Source organism: Podarcis gaigeae (assembly GCF_964106915.1).
Source record: "Podarcis gaigeae genome assembly, chromosome: 6".
Classification (NCBI taxonomy): domain Eukaryota; kingdom Metazoa; phylum Chordata; class Lepidosauria; order Squamata; family Lacertidae; genus Podarcis; species Podarcis gaigeae.
In genome coordinates, this window is record NC_139682.1 from 65,308,533 (window position 1) to 65,321,180 (window position 12,648).

The 12,648-nt window shown below is 38.8% G+C and overlaps 1 protein-coding gene across 4 annotated transcripts; it reads left to right on the forward strand.

Annotated features, from left to right (window-relative positions):
• The first annotated feature begins 651 nt into the window (after positions 1-651).
• On the forward strand, positions 652-12,102 carry RABGGTB (Rab geranylgeranyltransferase subunit beta). 4 transcript variants are annotated; one of them, XM_083743124.1, is made up of 10 exons: positions 1,125-1,216; positions 2,021-2,261; positions 3,104-3,211; positions 4,502-4,699; positions 5,310-5,415; positions 6,026-6,078; positions 6,908-7,018; positions 8,345-8,470; positions 9,532-9,681; positions 11,105-12,102. In XM_083743124.1, exons 2-10 carry the CDS (start codon positions 2,247-2,249, stop codon positions 11,243-11,245), a joined length of 1,008 nt encoding a protein of 335 aa, XP_083599250.1. In that variant the 5' UTR covers positions 1,125-1,216; positions 2,021-2,246; the 3' UTR covers positions 11,246-12,102. The 4 variants fall into 4 exon arrangements, 3 of the variants coding, with proteins under 3 accessions (XP_083599252.1, XP_083599250.1, XP_083599251.1); XM_083743125.1 differs by having other exon boundaries at positions 1,200-1,216; positions 2,171-2,261; XR_014565333.1 differs by lacking the exons at positions 1,125-1,216; positions 2,021-2,261 and adding an exon at positions 652-766 and having other exon boundaries at positions 9,532-10,325.
• The last annotated feature ends 546 nt before the right edge of the window (positions 12,103-12,648 follow it).

Consider the following 12,648-nt stretch of genomic DNA (forward strand, 5'->3'; position numbering starts at 1 on the left):
CATCAAAGGCAATCTACTCTTGTAAATCATTTTAAAACATCTAACTTTTATAATAAACCAACATTGATAATTTTGAGAGAGCGAAACACTTAAGTAAGAAAATGCATATTAGAATTATCTGTTTCAAAAGCTTCTTTCCTTTTTCTACATATTTATGCATAGGGCAAGTGTTCACAGACAGCCATGGTCCCTTCTTTAGTTCTGTCTTGCGACTTTTAACTTCCAGGGATGCCTTTGTGCTGCCCCAAGGAAACACTTCCACCCCACGGCCCAGTGCAAACAGGCATCAAATTATGAATAGTTTGGGTCATGATGGCACAATCCCCAAAGTTCAACTCCTTTCGTGTTTTTCTGATCGTGTGAATATGGGGCTTGATGGAGCCCGTGTCGTTCCTGTGGAAAAGAATTCACCCAGGACAAATGTCCCCATTCGTCTCCTTCCGCGTTCAATATCTACTGCAAAAAGCAATAAATAAATACCGAAAGCAATAAAAAGGGGAGAAAACGCTAGTTACAGTTTCCAGCGGTGAAGAAACCTATTCAGGGGAGAGAGGGGAAAGCCTTGCTATTTTAAACGGCAAAAACTCTCCCCGAGGCTGCTAATAACATGGGCCATAAGCAGCGCCTCATACATTTACGAACGTCACTGCAGGCATCACATGGACAGCTATGCTGGGGGTCCTCGAGCCGGAAATGACGTTCTCTTCCGGCCGAGGGGCGCGTGCGCGCTGGGCGCAGGGCTGAGTCCCGCAGATGTGCCAACATGGTGAGTAGCGAGTCGGGTTTTCCTCCCCTCCGCTCTCAGGGCGGTTTCCTCTCTCCCTTCACACCGCCACCCCAGTTCCGCGAGCTGTGAGGGGAAACGAGTCGGTCGTGCCCGCGTAGCGGACGTGCTACGTCGGGTTTTCAGTAGACGGTCTGGCGTGGGGGGGGGAGGGGGAGGGGAGGATAATAGAGCCTGAGAAGGAATAGCTGAGTCTAGTGAAAGACGGGTTGGGCGGTGATTGGCCACTCGGTCCGCCAATCAAGCGGTTGGCCCGTCTGCGGCCTAAGAGCTGGATAGGGACGTGCCCGCTCTTCAGAACCTGCGCGCGCGCCCCCGAGGGAGAGTCACGTGGCTCTTTCAGAATCTCGCTCGCGGAGCCATGGAGGGTCGCATGCTGGGAGCCGTGCACGTGGCGTGGCCTCGCTTCGTCTTCTCTCTCTCCAAGCAAAGGTTTTTGTAATGGGATTACTAGGGATGGTCTCAAAGGGTTGCGGGCACTCTTCCCTTGATCGCTGGCGGTAAAGGGCTGTGCGGGTTGCAGGCACGAGGGCTGCGGATTCGGCCGCCATAGTAAAACATCGCCTCGCCCTTTGCTTAAGAAGCGAATAACTGCACCAAGTGGTGCTTTTCTTTTTTAATGTAGAATTGCTCTTTATCTTAAAGCGGCATATTACGCAGCATAAGATTGCAATGTAACCAAAGGCACGTAATTTTAAGCAACAGAATGGGGGGGGTTAATTAGTTGCTAAAAATAGGCAACGTGAACTTTGGTAGGCTATGGCAAAGCTGTTTGTTAGCATTTGAGAGCGAATGTCTTCTTCAGTATGGCTGTGGTAGGATTTCCTGGAACTGTTAAAAAAAAAATCAAGATTGTAGTTTTAAGCTGTACTTTATTATTTAATGCTTATAAAGTGCCTTAACATTTTCTGAGAGACTAGATACAGTAAAAGAATGCCCTTGCCCACAAGCACATGCTCTAATAGACATGATAGAGAAGAGCATTGGGAAGAAAATGGAAAGAAAGCTTGGGGAAAAGTGGCTGATAGACGGAGCCTGGTTGACCGAAACGTTCCTCTGGGAACTGGGTATAACCTCTCAGTGGCCCTTGGCCTCCTGGATCTTGGTAGAGGCCAGAGTGTGCCTTTCAACTCTAGTCCCAGATGACTGGTGCAGACTGGTTTTTTTCTGGTAGGCTGTTTTGCAAAGCTGTTTTGGCCTAGATGAGAGTAACATATTCTTTTTTCACTGCTTTAGCAGATCCACAAGCTACCAGTCCCCAATTATATATGAACTGCTACCACCTCCTTTCCTAAACCCACCCCACCCTGAAGCCACATGGCTTCTTTGTTCTCACATAAGTGGAATGCTTCATGGATGTGTGAAATGCGCTGTGTTGGAGTCCAGAGTTCCTTAAAACAGCAATAAAGGGAATGGCATCTGAGAGGACTTTTGGAGACCCAAAACCTTATAGATTTGGTTTATGTTTATAGATCAGGTATATGTTTCAAATTTACATTGCCCATTTAATTAGCGTAAATTCTTTTTCAGCTCCTCATTAAACTTGTAAGCTTTTTGCAATTATTTTCAAATGTTTTCAGGGTCTTACTCTTCTGTATCTTTATTTTCTTCTTTCATTACACGCCCCTTCCATCTACTTTGTTCTTTGGGGAAAATTTGTCTTTTTAAGGTTTTGTATAGTTTGTAGCGATTTTTGATGTTGTATAAGTAAAAGTGGATGCCTTGTTCTAAAAAAATATATATTGGTTAGTACAAAGAAATACAAAGTCTGCATATGTTTGTAGTTGCCAAATTCTCCATGTTGTGTAAGCATGGTAGAGGTGAATGTACATTGCCTATGAGTCAGCACTTTGGTATTATTGCTGGATTTCACATTTCTAATTTATGTTGGGGAACATGTAGTCAAGAAGATGTAACACAGGGTAATCACCTGCTCCTAGAATTAGAAATTAGAATAGCCTTTCCTAAATACTCCCCATTCTTTTTTTATTCTGCCTATACTAAGCATTAATTATGAGAATTCATTTTATTTATGATGTATACAGTGCTATTTTCCTATAAAAATGTGCCAGAACATCACTTGGAAAATCTGTTTCAGAGGCATAAATGCTTACATAGTGTACAAAACTTTTATAGCCAATTGCGTAGGTACAGTAGCGTTTCTTTACTACAAAACCAAAGAAGCAAAACATATGAAGGATCTTGATAAATTCCTGAAGTGTATCTGCCATTTGTTTAATTCGTTTTATGTCTGACATGTTACATGAAATCAGATTTAGGGGGAAATGTGAAAATAATTTTACCATATTTTTTTTTAAGGGAACGCCACAAAAAGATGTCATAATAAAAAATGATGCACCAACTTCATTATTATTAGAAAAACATGCGGACTACATAGCAGCTTATGGAACTAAGAAAGATGATTATGTGAGTACCGTAATATAAGCTTGGTAGCATTTTTAATTCTTTTATTACAGTATAGTTCACATGACTATTAATATATTGAGTAAAAGAATAGGTTTATTTGTGACATAAAGTGCAAATGGTTTCTCTAGGTCGGTGATGTAACCTGGCATGTATTATCTGACTACAAAGTTGAAGATATACTTATTGATCTGAGACCTAAGAAACGTTTATTTAAGTTGATTATTGAATGTGAAAAAAAATGTATTGCACTTGTGCTGAATCTGGCAAACTTATACATGTCTACAAAGAAGTAAACCCACCTTAGTGCAATGGGACTCACTCCTTGGTAAGTGTTTATAGGAAGGCAGCTACAGTGGATTATATATTCTGTGGTGTAGTTTGCATAAAACAGTAAATCAGAATTAAGCAAACTGGCTTACTGGGAATGAGCAAGTGTGCTTGTGCATACTGTTCAAATTGTGTCTGCCCACCACATTTTGCTTCACCATGAGGAAATGAGTGTAGGTATTGCATGCAAACCTAGTATCCATAGTTTGTTTCACTCCAAACAGACCACAAGAACAAGATGAGAACAAACCATAGTTTACAATTTTGTGCACACCAAGCCAGTAAATATTTAGGCAGCTATTCTGAAACCTCCACTTGTTGGAATTTAAGCAAATATTAAGAGCCAAGTTCACAGTATTATTTTATAAATTGTTCTAATCTTGATATGAATCTGTTGTAATGATTGAAAGCCTCTCAAGGGAGAACCTTGTTAAATTGATCATAGTGCAACTAACCAGTGTCCTATCTGCAAACATTAGCATGAAGGGCAACTTGGTTTTAAGTGACTGGAGAAGTTTGAGCAATAAATGTGCAGTAAGTACATCTGTGCTATGTAGCATCCATATTTCTTTTGCTGCTGCAGAGGTTGAAAGCTGATGTATTGTGCTTTAACACTCAAAGCAATTTATAGATCAAAACATTTATAAGCACTTCACTTAAAAAAAATTAGTTCTTAGAATACAGTTCAGTACACATCTCCCTTGATTTTAAAAATGGTCATTTACAAATATGAGCCATAAACAGATATAGGGAGCCTTCTCTAGCAAGGTCTTGTGCTGGATTGGTGCTAAAAGTGAGTATAAAAATAAGGGGCAATTTAAAACTGGCCATTTAAAACTGTTTTTAAAGGGAATGAAATCAAGCAGCTTGGTGTTTGGGGGATTTCTGAAACTACTAAATGCGAAGTTACGTCAGTTTTATACTATATCACTTTAGGAACTAATCCGTTATACTTTTTTTTAGGAATACTGTATGTCAGAATATTTACGAATGAGTGGTGTCTATTGGGGACTGACTGTGATGGATCTCATGGGGCAGCTGCATCGGATGAGCAAAGAAGAAATTCTGGCATTTATCAAATCGTGCCAGCGTGAATGTGGTGGCATAAGTGCCAGTATAGGTCATGATCCTCACCTATTATACACACTTAGTGCTGTCCAGGTAAGCTCATGAGTAATAGTATTGGTTTAGTGAATTAATTTATCTTTACTAATGGTGAACTTTCTGAGGCTATAACATTGATTATATTGTAGGGAAATTAAATAGTATCAGTGTGGGTACATCCTGTTTCGGAGATGCATCTTAATTAATTGAGGTTTCTTTTGGTGAAGCTTCATCTGTAGCTGGCTAAAAAGCAATGTTATTGCAGGCCTTTTCTACAAATACTGAAACACTTGGTTCAACTAGCTTCTTTGGAAGCTTTTGAGCTTGAAGGGCAGAAACTAGGATGGGTAGTGGGCACAGTTTGACACATTTTGTGCAATAAAAGCATGAACACGGCTGCTTGGGTCAGTGATGAGATTTAACATCTTTATCTGAATCTAAAGTTGATGTGGTTTTTAACACATAGCTCTAGAATTACTCTGAGACCTGAGAATATTTCATGAAAATAGGGGAAGAATGCATCACCGAAGGGAAAACAATGTAGCAATAAAAAGTTAATTATTTTCATGATGTTTGGGGTGGAGTTTGAAATACGCAAATATTGGAAAACAATTTGAAGTAGTTCTGGAATACACTAACATTTAATTTGATTGGTTTTGTTTTTCAGATTCTAACTCTCTATGACAGTCTTCAGGTTGTTGATGTAAATAAAATTGTTGATTATGTAAAGAACCTACAGAAAGAGGATGGATCGTTTGCTGGAGACATATGGGGTAACATTTTCTAACTTGCATTATTGGATGTCTTTTTTTCCCTTCAAAGAATGCAAAACCACATGTTTGGCTTTCCTTTTGTATCATGCACAATCCGCGGTGTGAAAGTTCAGTTTTAGAGGGGTTGTCAATAGTATTCCCATATCCATTTTTACTGATTCAGTAGCTTCTCAGGTCTGTGATGATTTTTGGTATATATCTGATAGTAAAGTTGATGTCTGTCACCACTTTAGCTCTAGAATTACTCTGAGATCTGAGAATAATATTGTTACACCTTTAATGCTTTTAAGATCCCATGATTTTCAGCTTATTATTTTATCTACAAGCAGATCAAGCTAGTACTTTACTAGTACTAGTGATTAAGAAAGTGCTGATATGCTTATTGAAAGGTTTTACAATGAAAATAATTTGGGGAGGTTACTCCATATCACTACAGAATCGTTTCTGTGATCCTACATAACAAATACTTAATGAAAGTAATCTTTGGGGGAATTAGAAAATAGGAACAAGGGAATAATTCCATTTAAAATGTTTTGTTTTTCATCTGTTTGTTTATTGAATTGCTTAAATGCTTTGTCAAGATGAAAACTTAGTTTATTTCTTCCTGCAGGAGAAATAGACACGCGGTTTTCCTTCTGTGCTGTTGCAACGTTGGCTCTCTTGGTGAGTCCTTTCATCACTGGCAGTCGTGATTTTGAAATACATGTTTAAATTACGGTGAGGAAAGAAGACTTTCAAATAAACTGTATTTCCTTTAGGAGGTAAGAAGTTCTCCAGCATATCACAAGCAAGCTAGCAACTTGAAATACTTCCAGAGTTGCAAACGGCAGCAAGTACTCATGACATGTTAGTTGTTCTGTACTGACCAAGTCAGTATGGTTACATTGGAGAGGAGGTTAGAAGAGCATTATGTGGAAAGGCAAAAGCAAAGTATTTTAATGAATAAATGGTACAGCATCACATTTTGGTATTTTCTATCCCCAAAACCCTAGTATACAAGGTCTTCAGAGTGCGGTATTCTGTGGTCCTCCTTATTTTGCTCATCTAAAGTGTACTTAGGATAGCATTGTTCCAGCTTTTGTGTGCTGTGGTTCATACATGAGAGACAGGTTTTTTTGTAAAAAGAAGAATTTGGTAAATAACAGTACTGTGCTATAGAAATATATTACATGATCTTTGTCATATTTGTTTCCTTTGTCATATGTTGTGAAAGGAAGCTTCTCCCCGTCCCCCAGTGGTAAGGAGCTGTAGGCAGGCATAGGTTTGGGATACTTGCTTGTCTAGTGACCTGTAGTGAACAAATGAATCTCAGGTTCATCTGCCAATTTTCTAAGAAACATTCCCCCCCCCCATGCCATTCAAGTGAAAATTGCATACATTAACGACTTTCACACAGAAGTATATTACAGGGATAGCACTAGTATGTTTGGAGTTGAATATCCTTGGTATTAAAATGGAGGAAACATATTACAAGGATTTTACTGCCTTTCAGGGGAAACTGGATGCAATTGATGTGGACAAAGCAGTAGAATTTGTGTTGTCCTGTATGAACTTTGATGGAGGATTTGGTTGTAGACCAGGATCTGAATCTCATGCAGGGCAGGTAAGTAGTTCTACTTCTTAAATAAACCTTGCAAGGGATTATTGATGCCTGTTGACACCAATTAACATACTAACCTATTTCTGTTCAGTTTAGTTATTTTAACTCAAGTATTTATCAGCTTCACAAACTTCAGATATGCAAACCTTTAAGATGTCCTAAATCCTGTATAATGTAATGCAACAGGGAACTATTTTCCCCAAATATGCCTAGAAGTAGGACAATTTGCAAATGTTGCACTTCATGGGATGGAGGAAGGAAGGGTGTGATTTGTAGAGATGTCTATCCTGGTTCCCGTGGTGCTAAATATTTCCATTATTTATTTGGATGGAGGCTAGGAACTGGAGTCTAAAATAGCAAAACTGAACTCGGTTAGGTGTCCAGTATAAAATAGAGCAGCTAATGTATTTTTATATTCACCTGTGAAAACAAAAGTAACTGTATTAAAACTAAAGTATTAAGCTGGAGGAGGAACTCTAATTAGGATCTTACCTGCTTTATCTTTGGAGGTCCCACCATGGCATCTGATTGGCAAGTAAGACACCTCTATACATAAGGTGGTGTGCCTAGAACCTCAGAGTAACCCATCCTTCCATGTTCAAAACTAACAGCACAGAACCACCTGTTGGTGCTGCAGTGGTGTTTGTCCCCTCATGCTAAATTCTTTATTCATAGGTATGGGCACCAAACACTAAACATATATTGGTGTTAAAAGGGTGAGCCTCAGTTCTTTCATTTTCCCGTTCTTCTGGCACTGCCACAAGTCGGGTGGATGTTTGGAAGCATTCACTTCCACTTACTGCAGCTTTTTGTGACATTCAAATCTAAACAAATTGTTCAGTGACTTTAGTGTGTTTGAAATTGGTTTATGAACCTAGCTTGTTTTCACCAACTTCAGTTATATTAAGCACAGTTGTTGTTTTTCTAACGTAATGCTAAGCCGCTTAACCTAAAAGATGCAGAAGCTTCTGATCTCCAAGTGGCCATTCCAAAGAACAGGGGGTGAAGGAGAGAGTGCTTGAGCTCAAAACTAGTTGTGGATTGTCCTTATCGAACTAAGCCATGGTTTAAAGTTGCATGCAGACTGGTCCATTATCTTGCTGAATGCTACACATTTCTAGATGTGTCTCAAATGAGGAGTTATGTAAGTTAAATCAGCCTCTAAAAATAATAATTTTGATTTAAAATTTTATTAATGAAAGATGCTGACTCATTTCTTAAGTAAACATTTTTGCACAATTGGTTGGGATTCTGCATTGTAATCTTCCTTTGTTTCACCTGAGTAGCTATATATTTAAATAGACATGAACTTTATATCTGTAATTTTAGATCTATTGTTGCACAGGATTCCTAGCCATTACTGGCCAGTTACACCAAATAAACGCTGACCTGCTAGGCTGGTGGCTTTGTGAACGCCAGTTGCCATCTGGTGGTCTTAATGGAAGGCCAGAGAAGGTATTAAGTTACATTTTATATTTTATATACTGTATAGATGGAGGGGCCTGTGGTGGGGGAGTAGAACTAGTAGTCCATAAGTAGATTTCCTAAAGACTGATTTTGGTAAATATATTACGACTATTTTAACTTTGATCATAGTCTGTAGAATTGGATTCCTCTTTCATAATCTTAATATGCACAGTTAAAAAAAGGTACAACAATTAAGCAAAAGTTAGCTAGCAGCAAGTAAATACACTGAAAGCCAGTTAATGTGTCTATTATATTCGGGATCAGGTTTGGCAAACTTGGTGCTTCACGCACATAAACAATTCTGTCACAGCACTAAAATAAAAAGTCTTTGGAGCTATGGGCCCCACTGTATTGATGGGTTATGAATAAGAACCTTAGTCTTTCTCACTTCTAGCAATTTACTGTTGGATGCAAGCTTATGGAGGCAAGCCACTCAGAAAGTCCTTGTTTGCATCACTGCTTTAGGCAAGCATTGTGAAATGTTTCTAGTTCTAGTGGAAAATAGGATGTCAAAGTATTTCACATTTTTCTTAAGGGTATGACATGACATGACAGGATGTGTGTGTGTGTGTGTGTGTATCTATCTATCTTTAGTCCATTATCTTAGTCTATTTAATTAGGAACATAAGCATAGCCCATTGTATCTTAGGACGGTTTAAATTTAGCTGTGCACATGTTCAGTGGAAGGATAGAATCAAAAAGAAAACTGGGTGTAATTCTACTGAAACGGAATAGACTTCCTGAAAAGATACGATGTGGGTTTTATCCCACTAAGTCACACTCGTGAGTAGATTCATCAATATGTTTAGCATTTGCATATTACAACATTTGTCTTAATACTTTAAAATTGTAAACCACTATGGCTTTCTTGGCAGAAAGGTGGTATACAAATGCAGTAAATAAAGTTAAATATATTAATTTCAATCTGTCTACACAACAACCCTTTGTGTCTTTATGTGGTTGTTTCTCACTACATTCAACAGTTAACCCGATCATGAGATTATAATTGCAATTGACCTAACCTATATTGCCATTATTATATTTGCTAGTTACCTGATGTATGCTATTCATGGTGGGTATTGGCATCCCTGAAGATTATTGGCAGGTTGCATTGGATTGACCGAGAGAAATTGCGCAGTTTTATCTTGGCTTGCCAGGATGAGGAGACCGGAGGATTTGCTGACAGGCCAGGAGATATGGCAAGTTACTAATCTTCAATACTTTTTATTTAACTAAACCAGGGTTTGCCAACATTTTTCAGCTGGTGGGCAGAACTTGAATTTTTGAGGGAGTGCTGGGGGGGCACCACCCCCTTTTGTCACCTCTGAGTTGTGCTCTCTCACACAGACGCACAGCAAAGGTGTGTGTGCATGTGTACTTTGATTCTACGGAATCAGAAGATCGATTTGATAAGCAATCTTAAGCCTTGAAAAGCACATACACTTAGAAGAAAAAGTAGAAAAGAGTGTCACTCTCCTAACTTCATCTTGATGTACTTTTCAAGGAATAAAAGTGGCCACCCTCACGAGCAGGGGGCAATGGGGGGGGGGGGAGGCAGAACTTGGATGTTTTGTGGGTATCAAGGAAAGGCCTCAGAGGCACTATTAAACTACAGTAGTACCTTGGTTTTAAAACAGAATGCGTTCTGGAAGTCCGTTCAACTTCTGAAACGTTCGGAATCCAAGGCGTGGCTCCCGATTGCGCAGGTGCGCTGGAAGCCATAGCAGAAGCTGCATCAGATGTTCGGCTTCCAAAAGAACGTTCGAAAACCGGAATGCTCACTTCCGGGTTTCGATCGTTCAGGAGGCAAAACATACGAATACCAAGGCGTACGACAACCAAGGTACAGTGTCATGATGTATGTTTGACAATTCTAAACTAATAACGCAAAATTTGAGTATCTTTAAAAGGAGCCATACTCTACAAAAACAGGTGTAGTGGTTCTGGATCACTCAAGGAGATAAGGCAACTGATATAATTTCATATCAGAAGTTGAGCTGATTTAGGCCCAGGGCCAGGTGATATTTAATAGATAACTGCTTGGGGGGGGGTTCTGTATAGGATATAGGTAATCAAATATATTCAAAATACTGGGCCTGTAAGTTGAGATCCAAAAGGCTTCATGCATTGAACATGGATACTTTTTAGCTCCTCCCTCTGTCAGTTTCTTGGAGCTCTATAATCATCTCAGCTAAAGGCCACAGGATCCTCTGGAATGAAACCCTGTACAAGGGTTGCCACTAGAAGGTGTTACATTCTTGAATATGCATAGGCATCTTGCTACAGAGGAAGTGCTTTCCCTGTCTCTTCTGCCATAGAGCCTTTTAGACAGTTCTTGATAAGCATGTGTCAATTAAAGGAAGCAACAGAGCTATTGGAATTTTTGGCTGGCTTCTAGGCTATTGCAATCTGGGTATCAGTTGCCTATAAATTCAAACAGTTAACTTTAATCTCACAGTTTATTCGGAATTTGAGAGACGTCAGACAATAAAATATCTTATTGCAGCTTTCTGCCTTATTTAAATCTTCAAATCTATTAATGCACACCGACTAACCTTTTGAAAGTGCGAAACCATGTAAAAACCTCCTTGTGTATTTAATATACACCTTGGTATGTTGTAGGTGGATCCATTTCATACCTTGTTTGGAATTGCTGGACTATCATTACTGGGAGAAGAACAAATTAAGCCTGTGAATCCTGTGTTTTGTATGCCTGAAGAGGTTCTTCAAAGAATAAATGTACAGCCAGAACTTGTAAGCTAGGTTTTGATGTGCACAATTTTGCCATACTCAGCTGCTTTGAATTTTCTGTCAAAAGACATTTCTAAATGTGTTTACATGATAAATTACCACTTTACTGTAAGCACTGTCATTTTGTATCTGGATTGTATCCAAAGTAAATAAACTGAGTGTTACATGTGCTTGAGGTTCTCAATAACAGATGTAGACATATGTTTAAATGTATTTAAATATGTTTGCCTCCGGGCTCCATTCCAGTCATGCTACTTTGAAATATACTGTACTAGACACAATAGAAGAATACTTGAATTGTGTGACTTGATATTTATGACACAATCATTCACTCATCTTGGTGACAGCATGTACTGGACAGTGAATTGTCCTAAGCACTGTTTCTATCGAAAGAAATTGACTTGCTAATGCCAGTGACACTTTATGCACTTGAGTTCCTGTTTAGGATCTGACTGCTACACTTTTTTATCCAATTTCAATCACATGTTCTAGTTTTACATAACTAGAAATTTTATGGTACTTGGACAACTGCTTTCTACTAGTGACATTCAGTGAAGATTAATTACCATTAACTTGTTTTGAACTAATGGCCTTGCTGAATTTTAAAATTTGTTCCTTTGCTCTAATGTATTTATTGTAACTGTGGCTTGAAGCCCAGTTTCAGTAGCACTTCAAATGGTTGTATATAGTCAAGAATAAAGCTATAGAAGAATATTACTTTCTGCAGGATGAATTATCTGCTTCCACTGGAACTCTAGAAGTGCTTCCATTTCACATTTGTCACAATTGTGCATTTGTAACTTGGCTGAAATCTTCTGAGTATGAAATGGGATTCTGCTTCAAATAAATTAAAGCTAATTATGAAGTAACTACTTGAAGTACTAATGGTCCATTGGAGACAATGTTGTTTGTACTTTTCTTGTTGACAAGCCATTTTGTGAAAAATTGGTTTCCGACTGGTTACGACATTTGGGGCTTTCTGTTTAAGAAAAAGTAAGCAAGGGAGGCCATTGATTGAAGTGTTCAGAATTATGCATTTTGTGGAGAAAGTGTACATGAGAGATGGTTGTCTCCCTTTCTAGCAGTAGTAACCTGAAGGACACAATAATTTCACACATTACATAGTTAAATTGTTTAAAATCGCTCCCACAAGATGTAGTGATGCCTGCTACCTTGGATAGCTTTAAAAGAGGATTAGACCAATTAATGGGCGGGGTAAGGCAATGTTCCTCTTCCACAGTATGCCTTTGAATAAAGTTGCTGTGGATTACAGGTGAGGAAAGTTCTAGTGCTTTCAGGTCTGCTTGTGGGCTAAGATGCACCTGCCCACCACGAGAGCAATGCTAATAATAATAAAAAATTTTATTTATTATTATTGCTAGATTAGATGGACCTTTGGCTTTTATCCACTTGGC

Bases quoted from the DNA above. Each gene is read 5' to 3' on its own strand.
- RABGGTB (XM_083743124.1), top strand. The intron at 4,700-5,309 runs GTAAGCTCATGA...TTTGTTTTTCAG, and splicing joins ACACACTTAGTGCTGTCCAG to ATTCTAACTCTCTATGACAG. The intron at 5,416-6,025 runs GTAACATTTTCT...TTCTTCCTGCAG, and splicing joins GTTTGCTGGAGACATATGGG to GAGAAATAGACACGCGGTTT.